We start from the raw sequence: 19180 nt of genomic DNA, 5'->3' as shown, positions 1-19180 counted from the left end.
GTAGGCCACCAGTAGTGCCGGGCAATAAGCTGGAGGGTCTTTTTCTGACCGGCGTGGCCAGCTAGTTTAGACGAGTGACCCCAGTGTAGGATCTTCTCCCGATCAGGTACTGATACGAACGTCTTACCGGGAGGGAGACGATTTAGGCTCACGGGAGCCACCTGCATTACTCTGGCAGGATCGATGATATGTTTAGGTTCTTCCTCGAGATCGGACACCAGAAAGGATCGGGACAAGGCATCTGCTTTGACGTTTTTGTCAGCCGGGCGAAAATGAAGAACAAAATCAAAGCGAGCAAAAAACAAGGACCACCGGGCTTGGCGCGGGTTAAGTCTCTGGGCATGCTGGAGGTAAGCCAAGTTCTTGTGGTCAGTGTAAATTATTACCGGGTGAAGAGCCCCCTCGAGTAGGTAACGCCACTCCTCCAATGCCAGTTTGATGGCCAATAACTCTCGGTCTCCTATGGAATAGTTGCGCTCAGAAGAGGAGAAGAGTTTGGAGAAGAAGCCACAAGTTACCATTCTCCCGGAAGATGATTTTTGAGTAAGTACCGCTCCGGCTCCAGAGGAGGAGGCGTCAACTTCCAGGAAGAACTGCTTGTTGCCGTCCGGGCGATGCAGCACCGGGGCGGAAGAGAAGGCCTGTTTTAGGGAAAGAAAGGCCTCCTCTGCTTCGGGCGGCCACTCTTTGGGATTAGTACCCTTACGGGTGAGCGCAGAAATTGGGGCAGTCCGGGAAGAGAAGTGTGGTATGAAGAGGCGGTAGTAGTTGGCGAAGCCCAGGAATCGCTGAATGGCCTTCAACCCCTCCGGTCGAGGCCATTTCTCGATGGCAGACAGTTTCTCTGGATCCATTCGTAGGCCGGTCTGAGAAATAATGTAGCCCAAAAATGGAAGCGAGGTCTGCTCAAAGAGGCACTTCTCGTATTTAGCGAAGAGGTGATTCTGCCTGAGCCTGAGCAGGACCTGACGAACGTCCCTCCGGTGAGTCTGGAGATCCGGAGAGAAGACCAAGATGTCGTCCAGGTACACCACTACGCAGGAGTAGAGAAGGTCCCGGAAGATGTCATTGACCAACTCTTGAAAGACGGCAGGAGCGTTACAGAGACCAAAGGGCATTACCAGATATTCATAGTGGCCGTCCCTGGTGTTGAATGCCGTCTTCCATTCATCCCCCTGACGGATACGAACCAGGTTGTACGCCCCACGGAGGTCCAGTTTGGTGAAGATTCTAGCCCCCCTCAGACGATCAAATAACTCCGGAATGAGCGGAAGGGGGTACTTATTCTTCACCGTGATCTGGTTAAGGCCTCTATAGTCTATACAGGGACGGAGAGAGCCGTCCTTCTTTTTGACGAAAAAGAAGCCTGCTCCCGCCGGGGAGGTAGATTTCCGGATGAATCCCCTGGCCAGATTCTCCTCAATATATTCGGACATCGACCGGGTCTCAGCAGCGGATAAAGGATAAATACGCCCACGGGGAGGAGTAGTACCAGGTAACAGGTCGATAGGGCAGTCGTATGGTCTATGAGGAGGTAGTGTTTCTGCTTCCTTTTTATTAAAGACATCAGCATAAGACCAATAAGGAATCGGAAGTCCAGGTAGATTAGCTGGGGTAGGAGAAGGACGGACGGGATGGACGGGAACCAGACAGGTCTTATGGCAGTCCTGTCCCCAGCGAAGGACTTCTCCGGTCTGCCAGTCAAGCACGGGTGCATGTCTCTGGAGCCAAGGTAGGCCTAGCAAGAGGGCGTGAGAGAGTCCAGGCAGAACATGAAAGGAGATACTCTCAGAATGCAGCATTCCCACCTGCAGAGTAATGGATTCGGTGATGAGTTGGATGGGGCGTGGTAAGAGGCCCCCATCCACGGCAGCAACAGACAAGGGTACAGCCAGAGGTTTGGTGGGGATGCGGTATTTCTCTACCAGGGACTGTGAAATAAGATTCCCGGCTGCTCCAGAGTCAAGTTGGGCTAGTTCGAAATAACGGTTCTCCCCGCAGACGATTGAGACTGACAGCAGCAGAGATGGAGAGGATTTATTCTTGTCTAGGTTGACCTCTCTGAGCGAACCTAGACACAGGCGTTTCCCGACCTCTCCGGGCAGGCACGGATCCGGTGCTCCTTACTGCCACAGTAGAAGCAGCTCCCCTCGGCACGGCGTAAGTCCTGACGGGTTTTGACCATCTTGGTCTGGTCGACCTGCATAGACTCAGGAGAGTGTACCTGGGTAGAGACGGAGGGAGTGACGGGTTTCTGAAAAGTAGGAGCTAGACATGGTAACATCCTCTCACGGGTGACCTCTTTGGCACGCTCCTGGAACCGTAGGTCAATCCGGGTGGCAAGAGTTATTAGGTCATCGAGAGTGGTAGGAATGTCCCGACCGGCAAGTTCATCTTTAATACGGCCGGACAGACCCTCCCAGAAGACGGAAACCAGAGCGTCGTTATCCCAGGCCAGCTCCGAGGCAAGGGTACGGAACCGTATGGCATATTGGCCCACGGTGAGACTTCCCTGACGGAGGCGTAGCAGTGATGATGCGGATGAGGTCTTCCGTCCGGGTTCGTCGAAGACTTTCCGGAAAGCCGTGAGAAAAGCAGGCAAGTTGGACACCAGGGGGTCTCCTCTCTCCCATAGAGGATTTAGCCAGGCCAGGGCCTCCCCGGTGAGATGGGACATGATGAATGCAATTTTGGCCCGGTCGGAGTTAAACTGGTGGGACAATAGTTCAAAGTGCAGGGTGCACTGATTTATGAAGCCCCGAGCCTGGGCGGAGTCGCCTCCGAAGCGAGGAGGTGCAGAAAGCCGGGGTCCGGGGTAGGATACCATGGTATTAGTGGGCAGCGGAGCTGCCGGATTGCGAGACATGGCACTGGCGGAGGTTGCTGGTGGAGCAGTCAGAGTGTCCAGGCGAGTATTGACATTCCGCAGGTGACCCAGGATGGACTCCTGTTGGGACCTTTGACGGGACAGTTCATGACACAGGTCCGAGAGCGAGGGAGCTTGGGTGCCACCGGGTTCCATGGCCCGAGCAAACTGTAACGGGTCTGGGAGGCGGAACCTCTGAGCTACTATACAAGGGGGCAGTCCTTGTAAGGGAGCGGGTGGCGACCAGGGAAGACGGGCAGGAGGTCACAGCAGGTGACCGGGACAGTCTCTGAGTGAACGGGCTGGAGGTCACGGCAAGTGACCGGGGCAGTCTCTGGATGAACGGGCTGATGGTCACGGCAAGTGACCGGGGCAGTCTCTGAATGAACAGGCAGATGGTCACGGCAAGTGACCGGGGCAGTCTCTGGATGAACGGGCAGATGGTCACGGCAAGTGACCGGGGCAGTCTCTAGGTAAAGGGTTGGTACGACCTGTGGCGGCTGATGATAGACGTGAGCTCCCAGGTGAGCAGGCGAGAGTCTCTGGATGAACGGGTGGTCACAGCACGTGACGGCGGAGCCTCCAGGAAGACCAACAGACAGGCGGCAGATGAGCGCTCCCAGGTGAGCGGGCAGAAGTCTCTGGACAGGCGGGTGGTCACAGCACGTGACGGCAGAGCCTCCAGGTAGGCTAGCAGACAGGCAGCAGATGAGCGCTCCCAGGTGAGCGAGCAGGAGTCACTGGACAGGCAGGTGGTCACAGCACGTGACGGCGGAGCCTCCAGGTAGACTAGCAGGCAGGTAGCAGGTGTGTGCTCCCAGGTGAGCGGGCAAGCTGGTCCATAGACAGACTGACAGGAGTTGGAAGGCAGACCGTCGGACCTCGGGCAAGCAGGCAGGTGGCTGATGTGCGCTCCCAGGTGAGCGGGCAGACTGGTCCTTAGACAGACTGACAGGAGTAGTAAGGCAGACCGTCGGACCTCAGACTAGCAGGCAGGTAGCGGATAATCAGGCAGGAATCTGGCAGGTAACTGGCAGGTAACTGGCAACGGGACCTGAGGGCTGAAGCAGAGTAGAACAGTGCAACAACATTGCTCGGGCACCTCCATTTTGGAGGAGGTGCCTTATATATGGTGAAGTCCTCCGGCCATTGGCCGGGGACTCCTTAGGACGGCGCGCGCGGCCCCTTTAAGAGGGAGGGAGAGCGCGCGCGCGCGCCCTAAGCACAGTGGACGAGAAGCAGCGTGCGCTGCCAGCAGAGCGGGAGGAGGACGCCGGGCACGGAGCAGGGAGGTGAGGGGAACAGCGTCCCTGCCTAGCAGAGGGCAGGGACGCCGGCGCTACAAATACCTATAGAGGGAAGAGGTCAGAGGATAAATTCCCAGCCTTTTAGAGCATTTGGTGTGAAGCGGGCTTGAAGGTTAAAGCTCTGAGCTGTTGTCATGTGAAAGAAAGTTAAACCTTGGATTGTTTGTTCCTGAAGAGGGCAGTTACCCGTAGCAACAAGGACTCTGCCATACGTTACGAGGGTCGTTCATTAAAGATTTCCCCTGACCCACTTCTATTTATCACAGGATGCTGAAACTTCACGTGTAATGATATAAGTCTCTATAGGTTACATGCCAATTTGCAACTCAGAACTGATAATGGTCTTGATTTTACAGGTGAAGTGGTGTGAGGTTTGATAATGGACCCAATGGAATACAGAGCAGTCATCAAGTTACTTTACTTGAAAAGTCGCACACCAAAGGAGACGTTCAATGAGACGAAAGAGGTTTATGGTGATGATTCCCCATCATAGGGGGAATTGGAGAAAACAGCTCCAATTCCAGGGCGACCCCACTCTGCTATTGATGAACACACAATCCAGCAAGTGGAGGTCACCATTTTGGAAAAATTGACGCGTAACCATTCGCCACCTAGCCCAAAATGTCAAGATTAGTGTGGGGTCCGTGGAAAAAATGATCCAAGACCATCTTTATATGCATAAGGTATCCAATCGCTGGGTTCCCCGGCTGCGCACACCTTTCCAGAAGCAGGAGCAAGTCGAATGCTCTCAGGCTCTATTGACGATGTGCCATGGAAACCAGGAGGACTTTTTCAACAGACTGATCACCCAGGATGAAAGCTGGATCCACCACTGAGACTAAAATCCAGTCGATGCAATGGAAGCGTCATGACTCACCGCCTCCAAAGAAGGAACGTGCCCAGCCCTCAGCAGGCAAGGTCATGCTCACAGTATTTTGGGACCAGCACGGAGTAGTATTGATGGACTTCCTAGCAAACGGTACCATGATCATTGGGGCATACTATGCTTCACTGCTGCAGAAATTGCGGGAGGCCATCAAAACCAAGAGACGCACCATGCTCACCAAAGCTGTCCTCCTTCTGCAAGACAATGCACCAGTTCACAACTCATGTTACCCAAATGGAAGCATGCTCCTGTGGCTTTGAAATTCTACCGCAGCCCCCTTACTTACCCAACCTCGCACCATCGGACTTCCACCTCTTTCCAAACATGAAGTTATTTTTAAAGGGCAAGCATTTTCCAGATGATGAAACTCTGATTTCCGAAGTCACAACATGGCTTTTGGAACAACCTGGCGACTTCTACAAGCGACGTGTTTACAGTTGCTTAAAGAGATGGGAGAAGTGTGTGTCACTGGGTGGCACCTATGTAGAGAAGGACTAATAACTGTGCCAAGTTTCATAGCTCTCAGTCCACAGGAAGTGGGTCAGGGGAAATCTTTAATGAATGCCCCTCGTATGTTTTGTTTTTCCTGTGAGGCCAGGAAGGCTGTGTTTGTTTTTGCTAACATTACTGTGGTTTATGCAGCACTCTTAATAAATCCGGAGGCAGATTTAAAGAGACAGTGTTCCTATGTCTACCTCTATATGCAGCTGAGTGAACTGATCTACTACATTCCGCATTGTTCAGTGAACACATGTGGATTTATCTGCGTGATCAGATGCAGCGAAAATACGCTGCGTCCAAAGCGCAGCTATAGCCTGATCGTGAGCTCATACTCTAACACAACCGGCATCTGCAGCGTATGAAGCAGGCTCAGCTCCTGAGCCGACTTCATATATTCCTTATTGACCTATGAAGAAAATGTACATCATAGGTCGCTTAATAGTTAAATAAAGGAGTTAAAGTGGTTTCCTGGAAATATAACATTGATGATTAACCCTTAAGGCTATAGTCCCACAGAACAGATTTAGTGCGGACCTCCTGTGAAGACTTTTATTGAAAATAATGTGCGGGGAGCTGCACATTTCACCTTTTTGTACTGCAAAGATGAAAGTTTGCATCGACATCCACAGCATAAACTGACAAGAAGTACATCTCAAACTAGCACCTCTGGTCAATTTACGCTATAGAAATTTATTGCATCAATGTGCATGTTGCATGACATTTCTTAAAATGTTAGCACAGTGAAACGCAGCACATATTTCCGGAACTGGATATGCAAAGAAACATCTGCTGCATTTTTGCAATGTGGCAATGTAGTTTCAGGAGTCTGGGACCTTCATTCAGATGAGTCACTGCTCTAATATAAACAAAGAAGGTCTGTGATGCTCAACAGGGACAAGGGGGGCCCCCTTCAGTGTTGATCAGCAGGGGTCCAAGAGGTGCGACCTTCATCAATCTAAGGGTTCCTGCACTCTGGCGTAGATTCGCTCATGCAAGAGAACGGGCCACTTAGGCTAATGGCACTGAGTGTCATCTGAGTGTGACTAGATTCTCTCGCATCAGAGAATCACAGCACGGGTTAATTCCTCCATCATCTCAGAGCGTACATTGCCCTCGGATGACATCCAAGTGCAGTCCGATGTTTCACAGGCTCCCATAGACTTGTATACAGTCCTGCTCATCGTTATTGGCACCCACAAAGTTAAATTACATAATGTGGAATATCTCATGAAAAAAATGAATTAAGTGAAACAGTTCTTCTGTATAGCGCACTCGTGTTAAATACAAAAGAGCAAATGATAAACAATTTAAAACCGAAAACAATGTGAGAGAAAAATAGAAAAACCTAAAGCTAGCTGTGACACTGGTACTGGCACCCTTTACATTAATTTAGTATGGAAACACAATTTAGACTTGCCTGTGGTAAATCACAAAAGAGATTCACCTGTGATTAATTGTCGGTGCCCATGTGACATGAACTAGCCAATGAATGATGACCAGTGTTTTAAAAAGCCGCATGGTAGGCCCAGTTCCTTTGCCACAATGGTGTTGACAAAAACTGTATGAGGAAATCAGAACAAGACTTCCAAAGGGTATAAGGCCGTCTCCAAAGACCTTGGTAGCCCTGTTTCAACAGAGCACAATGTGATTAAGAAGTTTGCCAAGCAAGGAACCATGAAGAACCTCCCTGGACGTGGAGGAAAGAGGAAAATTGACAAGAGATGTCTTTGAAGATTGGTGTGAATGGTGGAAAAAAATACCACGTCAAACATCCAAAGACCTGAAGGCCAACCTGGAACAGTCTGAGGTCATGGTTTCAACAAGTACCATATGCCGCACACTAAACCAAGCAGAGCTTTATGGGCGAAGGCCAAGAAAGAAACTATTGATGAAGAAAAGACATAAAAAGGAATCACTGATCTTTGCCGAAGAGTACCTTGACAAACCACAATCCTTCTGGGAAAATGTTCTGTGGACAGAAGAAAAAAGTAGAGCTTGTTGGCAATGCAAAGCAACAGCTTGTTTACAGACTGCACAATGAAGCTTATAAGGAAAAGAACACATCATCAACAGTTCAGCATGGTGGAGGATCCATAATGCTGTGGGGTTGCTTTGCTGCGTCTGGTACTGGAGGCCTTGAACGTATCACAGGAATCATGAAATCAGAGAATTATCAAGAGATTTTAGAGCGAAATGTCCTACCCAGTGTAGGAAAACTTGGTTTGAGTTGAAGATCATGGGTCCTCCAGCCAGACAATGACCCAAAGCATGCAAAGGAAGAGTGGGGGAAAATTCCAGCTGAGAAGTGCAAGAAGCTTATAGATGGCTACAAGGAGGCTGTCAGTAATGCTAATGGGTGAGCAACCAAGTATTAATTAGGGGTGCCTTTATTGCTGCACATGCTGTTTATTCTGTTTCTTCTTTGAAACTGCAACATGAAAGTTGAAAAACAATGTTTTGTTGTTGTATTACTTTTGACATCTAATTAAAAAATCCTGGAGGACATAACTTTGGTACATTTCCATTTATTTCTGAATATATTGTACAGTCTATCAAAAAAAAGAAGGGGTGCCAATAATGGTGAGCAGCACTGTAGGTGCGCATGATCTGAATATCGGATGAACTCACAGCATGCTGCCACTGTTTTCTCATTCCATATTGGCATAAAAAAATAATTGCAGATCTGCACTGCCCCATAATACAACATTGGGCTGAGTTAGATCCGATAAAAGATCACATAACACGGCCGAGTGCTATAAGCCAGTGTGAGCGAACCCTTAATTTATCCCTATGAATAGAAATCAATGTAAATGCTCAGGAGAGCTCATTTAGGTCACGGTATCGAACCCCTCTATAATGCTGGCCAGAAGCAAAGCGGTTATCTAAATTAGAAACCTCCTTCCTCCCATTAAAAGATCAGGTCAGGTGCCCCTCAGTATCTGGAAGCCAGACTGGGTTAGAGTGGCTACTGGTTCTTCTAGACCATACATGTCAAACTCCGGCCCGTGTGCCAAATCTGGCCCGCAGTGTGGTTATATTTGGCCCACGACACTAGAACCACCACCCCTACGTGAGGCCTATTATTCTGTATGGAGGACTATGTGGGGCCCATTATTCTGTATGGAGGACTATGTGGGGCCCATTATTCTGTATGGAGGACTATGTGGGGCCCATTATTCTGTATGGAGGACTATGTGGGGCCCATTATTCTGTATGGAGGACTATGTGGGGCCCATTATTCTGTATGGAGGACTATGTGGGGCCCATTATTCTGTATGGAGGACTATGTGGGGCCCATTATTCTGTATGGAGGACTATGTGGGGCCCATTATTCTGTATGGAGGACTATGTGAGGCCCATTATTCTGTATGGAGGACTATGTGAGGCCCATTATTCTGTATGGAGGACTATGTGAGGCCCATTATTCTGTATGGAGGACTATGTGAGGCCCATTATTCTGTATGGAGGACTATGTGAGGCCCATTATTCTGTATGGAGGACTATGTGAGGCCCATTATTCTGTATGGAGGACTATGTGAGGCCCATTATTCTGTATGGAGGACTATGTGAGGCCCATTATTCTGTATGGAGGACTATGTGAGGCCCATTATTCTGTATGGAGGACTATGTGAGGCCCATTATTCTGTATGGAGGACTATGTGAGGCCCATTATTCTGTATGGAGGACTATGTGAGGCCCATTATTCTGTATGGAGGACTATGTGAGGCCCATTATTCTGTATGGAGGACTATGTGAGGCCCATTATTCTGTATGGAGGACTATGTGAGGCCCATTATTCTGTATGGAGGACTATGTGAGGCCCATTATTCTGTATGGAGGACTATGTGAGGCCCATTATTCTGTATGGAGGACTATGTGAGGCCCATTATGCTGTATGGAGGACTATGTGAGGCCCATTATGCTGTATAGAGCATTATTTGGGTTCATTATACTGTATACTGGTTGGCCGCGACTTTGTCACAGTTTTTAATTTTGGCCCTCTGTATGTTTAAGTTTGATATCCATGTTCTCGACGTTTGGTTCACACAAGGCAGCACTTCATGTGTCAGACGCATAGGGACATACAGTGCAGTATGTGAAAGGGGGCTGTCTGACTGCTAATTGGAACAGTTAAGCCAGCCTCCTTCTCTGGCAGAGAAGTATAGACAGAACAGAGCTGGCCAAGGTTTTACAAATGAGCCAGGAGTCACTTTCAGATCTAACTGTCCTGTATCGAGCACAAACCAGAAGTGAAGCAGCTACACATGATGGGGTCAGAATTACGCTAGCAGGTTCTATACCTTACTATTTCCAGCATATTTATTTACATTATTGATAGGCCGGACAACCCCTTTAAGCCATTTTCCCACTTGATGAAAGAAAAAAAAAAAGAAAAGCGTATAAAATAAATGACAGGAGATGCTGCATGGCGGTATTATTTTATTACCCAGTAACATGGAGTAAAATATTTACAGTCCCGTTTGCATTTCTCTTTAGCACTGGTAAATGTTATGGCTTGTAGGTTTCCATAACCGAAGCTGCTGTAAAAAAAAAATAAATCCAAAACTCTCCGCAAAATCGGAGCCTGATTCTTCTCATAGTGCAGTGTCCACAGGAAATGAGGAGCTTTACAAAAAGCATAACACGTTAAAAAGAAAAAAGGATGGTTCTATGAAAATGTTAAGTCACCCACTATGGCATCTCCAGCCCATTCTCTACGTAACATTCGATCTGCATGGTTTGTGTCTGATGACCACCCCCTATTTAACATCATCCGTGCCCACCACTCCTTATTGCAGAATGGCGCATCTCCATGTGTTACATTCTGTGTCATAGGCTTTACGTCCCTGGGCCGTCACTGACAAGGAGTGAGTGGTATCTGCTCCATTGTAATGAAGGTCCTTACAAGGAAATGACGGCAGCGCAATGCTTCTTGGCAATCGGCCACCTCCCCAACAATCTGTTCTTTTTTTTTTTTTTTACATTTTATTCCTATCCAGGATGCAACTTCATACAAATGATAAAAGATCATACATAAAGAAAAAGGGGTTGGGGGAGAACATACGAGATATAAATAACATATTGGACGCCGGGGTTCAGAATAAACAGCGGATGTGGCAGTCTACAAGAGACTGCAGGCTAGTATCGGGTGTATATAGTGCCAACCATGCGTGTGAGCATCTGCAGGCCGACAACCTGAAGAATGCGCTGAAAGACTGATCTAGTGGTGTCATCAGTATGGTAATTCCTTACTTTACTGCATGTTGAAAAGGGGCAAAATGCCAGAAACCCTCAATTCTATTGACAAGATGAAAAAGTAGGGTAAAAAGTAGGACGATGGCTCAAGTAACCAGAGCCCAGCTATGAAGGGATTGTCTCAAGCTCTTAAAATGGTTAAAATTGCAATGCGCTTGTTAAAACGAGCAACTTTACAATATACATATTACAAATCCTCTCCGTTCTCTTTTAGCTTCATAGTTTACTGCTCATTGACTAGGTTACCTCTGCAATCTCAGGGTGGCCGGTTACCTAGGTAAGGAGCGCATGTCGCTTGTAGGCTCATTAACTAGGTTACTTCTGCAGTCTCAGGGTGGCCGGTTACCTAGGTAAGGAGCGCATGTCGCTTGTAGGCTCATTGACTAGGTTACCTCTGCAATCTCAGGGTGGCCGGTTACTTAGGTAAGGAGCGCATGTCGCTTGTAGGCTCATTGACTAAGTTACCTCTGCAATGTCAGGGTGGCCAGTTACCTAGGTAAGGAGCGCATGTCGCTTCTAGGCTCATTGACTAAGTTACCTCTGCAATGTCAGGGTGGCCAGTTACCTAGGTAAGGAGCGCATGTCGCTTGTAGGCTCATTGACTAGGTTACCTCTGCAATCTCAGGGTGGCCAGTTACCTAGGTAAGGAGCGCATGTCGCTTGTAGGCTCATTGACTAGGTTACCTCTGCAATCTCAGGTTGGCCAGTTACCTAGGTAAGGAGCGCATGTCGCTTGTAGGCTCATTGACTAGGTTACCTCTGCAATCTCAGGGTGGCCGGTTACTTAGGTAAGGAGCGCATGTCGCTTGTAGGCTCATTGACTAGGTTACCTCTGCAATCTCAGGGTGGCCGGTTACCTAGGTAAGGAGAGCATGTCGCTTGTAGGCTCATTAACTAGGTTACTTCTGCAGTCTCAGGGTGGCCGGTTACCTAGGTAAGGCGCGCGGGTCGCTTGTAGGCTCATTAACTAGGTTACTTCTGCAGTCTCAGGGTGGCCGGTTACCTAGGTAAGGAGCGCATGTCGCTTGTAGGCTCATTGACTAGGTTACTTCTGCAATCTCAGGGTGGCCGGTTACCTAGGTAAGGAGCGCATGTCGCTTGTAGGCTCATTAACTAGGTTATTTCTGCAGTCTCAGGGTGGCCGGTTACCTAGGTAAGAAGCACGTGTTGCTTGTAGGCTCACTGACTAGGTTACCTCTGCAGTCTCAGGATGAAGAATACACTGGAGTATAGCTCTAGTAAAGTCATCAGAACTTTTCAGGCTCATTTTACCGCATGTTGAAAAAGGCAATGCCAGGACCTCTAAACTGCAATGAAAAGGAACTCTGAAGATGTGTGCAAGGTAAAAGTTGGACGGTGGCTCAAGTAACCAATTAGAGCTCAGCTTTATTTATTTTTTAACCAGACGTAGAAAAGAAAAAAAAAAAAAGCTGTACGTCAATCGGTTAGCATAAACAAAAAGTCACATTTTTCTCTATGCACCAATGTGTCACCTACACTGTACAGTCCTCACATCTGACGATGGTCCAAGTGAAATGCATACTACAGAGAAGAGCAATACTTTGGTCCTTTCACAGCTCTCATGTGAAAAAGGCTAAATGTAAGACATAAGGATAATCATGGAAAGAGGCGGATAACGCAGCACATCAGGGCATACAATGGCTCTTTAAATCATAAGTGTTAGGCCACGTTCACATGATCAGTATTTGGTCAGTATTTTATATCAGTATTTAGAAGACAAAACCAGGAGTGGAACAATCAGAGGAAAAATATAATAGAAACACGTCACCACTTCTGTATTTATCACCCACTCCTGGTTTTGACTTACAAATACTGTTGTAAAATACTGACCAAATACTGAACGTGTGAACTTGGCCTTAACGTCTAACACCGATGTGAGAGCGCGGCTTTCCCATTCAGCTCCCATACTGGGAGGTGGAGAATAACTGGTTTCCTTTTTCATACACTTGAAATAAAATTATTAATGAATATAATGAAGTAACTTGGCTTTAGACGTCTATTCTTGTGAGCCTGTAACACCAGAAGGGTGTTCTCCACCACTGACGCCATCATGTGGCCCCCCTCATTTTCTTATTTTTATATGAAGCAAATTTAAAGGGGTTCCTTTCTAGCCAGCTATTTGTCTGCACCTATCTGGATTTTTGTGTTAAAAATAAAATGAAATAGGCAGAAGACCTCTTTAAGGTCAGGTTGATAAAAAATTCCCAAAATATACCAACCCATCTTTTTTTTTTTTAACACAGATTTGCCGCTGAATTGAAGGCAGTCTGGGAATCCTGACAGGTTAGAAGATTAGCTAACTTGAAAAAGTTGTTTGCATATACAATTCTAACTCTAACAATCTACTTCTGTAAAATTTCTCATTGTCATCTATATATTTTCACCCCTTCATTATAAGAAGTTGGGTCAGTCTCATCCCCAGTCCAGTACCTGCGCTAAGTCCAGGTCCAGACTCTGACTTCCTATGAAATACAAGAGGACATAGCCTATCCAGTGTATCCTATAAGACAGTCCATCTCACCCCCGCCTCCTGCTTGTTAGAGTTTACAGGGAGGAATCTATCACACGCAGGAGGCAAAAGACGTAGGTACATAGGATACAACAAGACAGTGTGAGACAGGGAACAGAAATTCTGCCACTGACCATTGCTGCACTTAGCTAGGACTCAAAGTAGAACAAGCAAAGTGTAATGAGACTGCACCCGCTCCGCACTACCAATGGCATCATGGGAAATGTAAGCTGAAATCAGGGAACAATATTCTGAAGTTATCAACTTGGCAGACACCCCAGAAATTGCTAGTTGTTGGAGTGCAATAATTTGGAGAATGTGTGGCACACAATTAATAGTCTGGTTAGAAAAGACCCCATAAAAAAATAACAATCACTTTACAAGGGTGACCAACACTATAAAATAACAAAAGGAATTCATTCTTAAAGAAAAATTCCAGTCAATACATAGGAGTACATAATAGTAGAAAATTAAAGGGGTTCTCTCAACTTTCCTTCAGTTCACACCACTCCCAGCCTTCGGTTTTGCAGGAGGAGGTGCCTTCCTGAAGATCAGAAGATTGACAATTCGGACAAGCAGCATGGCTGCAACGCTGGTCCTAACTATGACTCTCCCAGTCGGCTAGCAGAGGCAGCTTTGCCTCTACAGCATGGGAGAAGCGCAGGGGCATGGAGACTGGTCGAATCCAGTGATCTGACCAGATCCAGAGCTGCTCCAGCTCCTGACCTAATTAGCTGCCACTCAGATTGCAGGGTGGCCGGTAACCTAGGCAACGAACTGTACATTATACAGTAGAATTAATACTCTTTCCATTCTTGAGAACGAAAAGGATTTTTTTTTTTAGGAAGAAGTAAACTGCAAAGATGCTTGTTTTTAAGGCTCTGTGCCCACTATGCGTTTTTCAAACATTTTTGATGCGGAATTTCCGCAGCGTAAACACTTGGAAAACGCTTGGTAATCCGTGCCCCATGATCCCCAATGAAAATCCGCAGCATGTCCATTATTTGTGCGTTTCTGCATGCGGATTTGAGGTCACAATGCATTTGGAAAACGCAAGTCAAATCTGCATGTAAAAACGCGTGTAAAATCCGCAAGCGTTTTTACTGCCAACATGCAGAAACGCTGCGGAAATTTTCTGCTTCAATTCTGCATAGTGAGAACATAGCCTTACAAGCATTTTGCAATGTTAACCACACAAGACCTTGAGACAACCCCTTTAAATGAATAAGTACATATACATTATTTTTGATTTTAGTTTGTCCACTTTTCTAAACAACTCCCACCCAGGGTAGAGCTAACTGGTCTGATGCCTATGTATTGAAACAGCTGAAGGGGTGAAGCATGTCACATCCTGTGATGGGAAAATGGCAGTCTTAAAGACAAAGCCTTTAACTGCTCTACCTGTGGTAAATACAGAGGACTAACCTTTTACAATGTGCAGGAAGAGAGTACATTATAAGCGCTATGAGTGACGACTGACTGGACTCTTCCTTTAGAAGGATATTCCCATCTTCTAAATTTATACCTCAAAAATGCATGATGATACTTGCAGGTCCCACGCCGGGGGGCAATGTCTCGGTAGAGAGGTGGCCGTGTATGGGAGACTGATCATTTAAATGGGAATTATGAAAATTGCCACGCCTACTTATAAATGAATATGGAAAGTTGTGCTAGTGACTCATTCCAATATTTGCCGTGTCCCATGCTTCCCTCGTTCAGTTACAAGCGTGTTCTGCAATTTTTGGAACTCCCATATAAGTGAATGGAGAGTCGTGTATGCTCGGCTGCCTCTCTGCTGACGGGGCCCCATTCTGGAGACAGAAGCAGGTCATGCATCTATGGCATGTCCGATACAGATCAGAATCACCCCTGACATACGCTGCCAGACATTACTGACCAATACTGAACAGGTCGTGTAGACAGAAGGTTAACATTAGGAGAGAAACGTTGGGCTATATCCATGTAATTAACATAATCATTCCCTTTTCTATGAGGCAAATGGAAGAATGTAGCACCGGGCGTTCCAGGGCTGGCACATGGGGGGTATATGTCTAAAAACCTCCGCTGAACAGAAGGTATCCTTCTGTGTGTTACACTGAGTCCTACTCAGCCGCAGCTTCTATGTGTGTCATCTCCATCTGTCTTATCTGTATGTTCTCAGATCCGGTGTGGACAATGTGATGAAGTTCGGCCACCTCCGCTTGGCAGGATTGGTCCTCAATAGTATGTTCAATATGTTGAATATTGGACTCGTCCAGGAGTTCAGCCTCCACCTCCTCCATGTGTATCTGATTGACATGTTCAACGTGTACCTCCTCAACATGGACCTCAGTCCCCGGGTCTATCTGAAGATGCTCCACCTCTATGTGACCCATGTGGACCTGAGTCTGTAGATCCAGTATGTGTGCACCTTTCACTTGGTTCACTTCTAGGAGATCTTGGTGCAAGTGACCGACTGTTAGTTGAGGTGGATCGACTTGAACTTGAATAACTTGATCTACCGGTACCACGTGGACTTGTTCCACCTCCTCCACAAACGCCATGGAAGGCATGGTCTCTGTTTCTGTTTGTTCGGATGGAAGGACGACCTCGGTCACTATTCTCTCGGAGATGTTGTGGGTGTCACGGAGATGTTTCCTTAGTTCAGTGCCCTGCATAAACCACATATCGCACAGTGTGCAGTGGTTGGGTTTGTCACCGGTGTGAAGAACTAGGTGGTCTTTAAACTGGTCCCAGCAATTAAAGACGCTATCACAGACCTAGTAAAGAAAAAGTATGCTAATTATACATATTTTGTGCCTGGTGGATCACATCATAGGTCGCACTATGCCCCACTCGCTATATACATAGGTAGGTCTCACACACTTCACAGCAACCATCTTTGGAAGCAGAGAAATAATACACTTGACTCAGAGGAGCGAATTTATTACGGCCTAAAACTAGAGCCAGCCAACAGACGATGGCACATTTATTACACCGGCCCATGCTGCACCATAGATGCATTTCCTTAGACATGTTCTGTACAATGCTGTTCTGTATTCCTTCCTCTTGGTTTGCTTAACATTTTGTGAACTATGGGACTTTTAGGTCATGCCCTTTTTGTCTAAGGCCCAGCCCGTTACCATTTCCTCTCCTGGCCTGAGTGCACTGAGGTTTTTTTTTTTTTCCAGCAGCCAAAACTTGCTCTCGGCAGTAAAAATGCTGAGTTCAAATACCCCACTTTTCAGCTTTTTTTGGAGCAGAGATTACTTGTGTGATTTGTCTACAGTACATGTTAAAGAGGTTGTCCACTACTTTAGCACTGATGACCTATCCTTAGGATAGGTCATCCACGTCTGATCGGTCGGGGTCCGACACCCGGCACGATCAGCTGTTCTTGCCGTTGGCGTCTGGAACTGCTCAATTGTGGAGCGGCTTCGTCTTCGGGTAGTGGTTGAGGCTTGGTACTGCATATGCGCCTCCTATACAAACGAATAGGAGGTGGCTGTGTAGTACCCTACGGCGGCCACTATCAGAAGGCGGAGCAGCTGAACAATCAAGTAGTTCCGGCCTCTGCTGCCGACCACCGATAACAGGTGATCGGCGGGGGTGCCGGACCCCGGCTTATCAGACGTTGATGACCCATCCTACAGATAGATATCAATGAAAAATAAGTGGACAAGCTCTTTAAAAAAAAAAAAAGTTTGTTTTTCACCAAAAAGCTGCAAAAATGCTGAATGAGTTGACATGCAGAAGAGCTCAAAAAAGGCTCCAGTTTTCCAATGCAGTTAGGAAAAAAAACACGCAAACGCGTGCATGAGATTTCTAAAATCTCATAGCTTTTGCTGGTACTGTGAAAAGCAGCCTTTGAAAACGCAGCAAAAATGCAATGTGTGAACATAGCTTAAAAGGTGCATTCATACTGTATTTTCACTGTGCAAACGAGTGGAGAAAGGTTCTGGCATATCTATCTATATACATCGGCCACTACATTGTCCTGAGGACCTTCACCAGCAATGTGCTTCTACTCCAACCTGGGCACAACTGACTACACCTCCCTTTTATTGGGATCTGTGGGGCTCTCAGTGGTCAAATCTCTACCAAATCTAATATTCACAGCATGCGCGGAGCCACCTACCTGGCATTCATACAATTTCTTCCTTCCCTTCTTCGCACCGACACCATACTGACAGGCGGTGAGGTGACATTTAAGGGTGCTGTTCCTAGCAAAATGCTCATGACAGTTCGGACATTCAAAGGGTTTTTCACCTATTTGCCAAAAATAAAAATATTACAGTAAATTAGTGAAGAAATTGCTTTCCACCATTCATGGCTTCCTTTGAAAATTCTGTGCGGGCTAATAGGAATTCCCGTCCACTAATAGCAGCAGAATAGGCAGCGCTGTATACAGCAGCGATATTCACAGAAATAATTTATTATCATGCCTATTACAGTAAGCCAAACGGAGGAGTAAAGACCATATCCATGTATACTATTGCCAAAGCACACATTTTATTTAGTGATTCCTCGGGAGCTTTAGACTAATGTTTGGTAATGGTGCACATGACCGGTGCTACTGTCGTCATTAGGGAACCACCGCTCGATGCATTGAAGATTCCTTAATAAAGACATTTTGGGAACCTCAGCTGTGGAATATCCACAAAACAGAAGATAGCCCCCATCCAAATAGCCCCCTCACCTGAATGTTGGTACAATGTGTACACTTTCCCCTTGATAAAATCCGTAAGGTGGGTTAATCCCCCCGGGTTGTGTTGTGTAAGGGGTAACTTTTTTAAAGAATCAGATAATATTATCAATGATGGGGGGTTTCCAGAACATTAACAATGTTGCTATATGATCCGCACATGATGAATTAGATAACGCACTATTGTATTCTCATCGGCCCATGTCTGACCATACATTCGGGGTCCCAGGAGACCCTCTGACACTTCTGTGCTTGACAAGAAGTTTTACAGCAGTTAGTAAGGGGGCGACTGTCCTTCTCCGATGTAGACCTGGGGAGGCCGGTGTACCTACTGAAATTAGCAGTCACTTCCCACTGCGGTCATAAGATGATATGTGAAGTCCTGTCCCAGGGTGGGGCACAGACCTGGAATAGACCCTGCCAGGACCCTGATGCAGCAGCTGGAGGACGATGGGGACAACTGCGCTAATAAGACTACACTAGAATGTAAGGTAACTTACCATGTACACATCATTTAGCAATGTTTTTGTAACCTTTTAAAGAGAACGTGACAGCTTCTCCATCTACCCCAATCCGACCTCCTGCCTTAATTCAGTTTCAAACAAAGCCCCATGGGTGGCTTCTTGCTTTATGAATCCATTTTATAATTAGTGAGTAGCTGCTAATTAGTGGGTGATTAGTCATTGGGGCGTTTTTATACCGCGGACTATTCATGTCATTAGGAACATCATTTGCAAAAGCAGAGTCACACATTGGCTCTTTGCAGATTTCGTCGTCCCCCCCGGCCACTGTCTACGGCTCCTCAGTGGATGGAAAAATTGTTTGGTCACTGCTGCCTCCCTGCGCGTGCACTGATGAAGCCGGGGAGCGCACGCGACGCTACTACGCATAGTACGGGAGGGTGAACACTGCACGCGTACACCAAAGAACTGGCGGTGACGCCTCTCTAGCAAATAATGTTCTTCGTGCCCAGTCAGGGGGGTAAAACAATGCCCCCACGACTAGTCACCCACCCATTAGCAGATCACTGGCCAAATTATAAAAACAATTATATGGATATTTATAAAGCAAAGCAAGAAGCCAGCAAAAGGGCATTGCTTGAAACAGTACTTGGGGGCAGTTGGATGATGGGGGAGAACTTTTGCACTCC

At 46.9% G+C, this 19180-nt stretch overlaps 1 protein-coding gene across 2 annotated transcripts in view; it reads right to left on the bottom strand.

Annotated features, from left to right (window-relative positions):
* Positions 1-11099: 11099 nt before the first annotated feature.
* The window catches only part of ZNF131 (zinc finger protein 131), a 28230-nt gene continuing 20149 nt past the window's right edge, over positions 11100-19180 (bottom strand). For both annotated transcript variants that reach the window (XM_073680291.1, XM_073680292.1), the window contains 2 exons: positions 17464-17594; positions 11100-16105 (listed from right to left, as the gene is read on the bottom strand). In XM_073680291.1, coding sequence (XP_073536392.1) covers positions 15449-16105; positions 17464-17594 — 788 coding nt within the window. In that variant the 3' untranslated portion in view covers positions 11100-15448. The remainder of the gene's footprint in view (positions 16106-17463; positions 17595-19180) is intronic.

This window comes from Phyllobates terribilis, unplaced genomic scaffold, assembly GCF_046119375.1.
Source record: "Phyllobates terribilis strain yellow unplaced genomic scaffold, ASM4611937v1 Scaffold_1__5_contigs__length_1240528914, whole genome shotgun sequence".
NCBI lineage: Eukaryota > Metazoa > Chordata > Amphibia > Anura > Dendrobatidae > Phyllobates > Phyllobates terribilis.
This window is presented reverse-complemented; position numbering and strand designations above follow the sequence as displayed.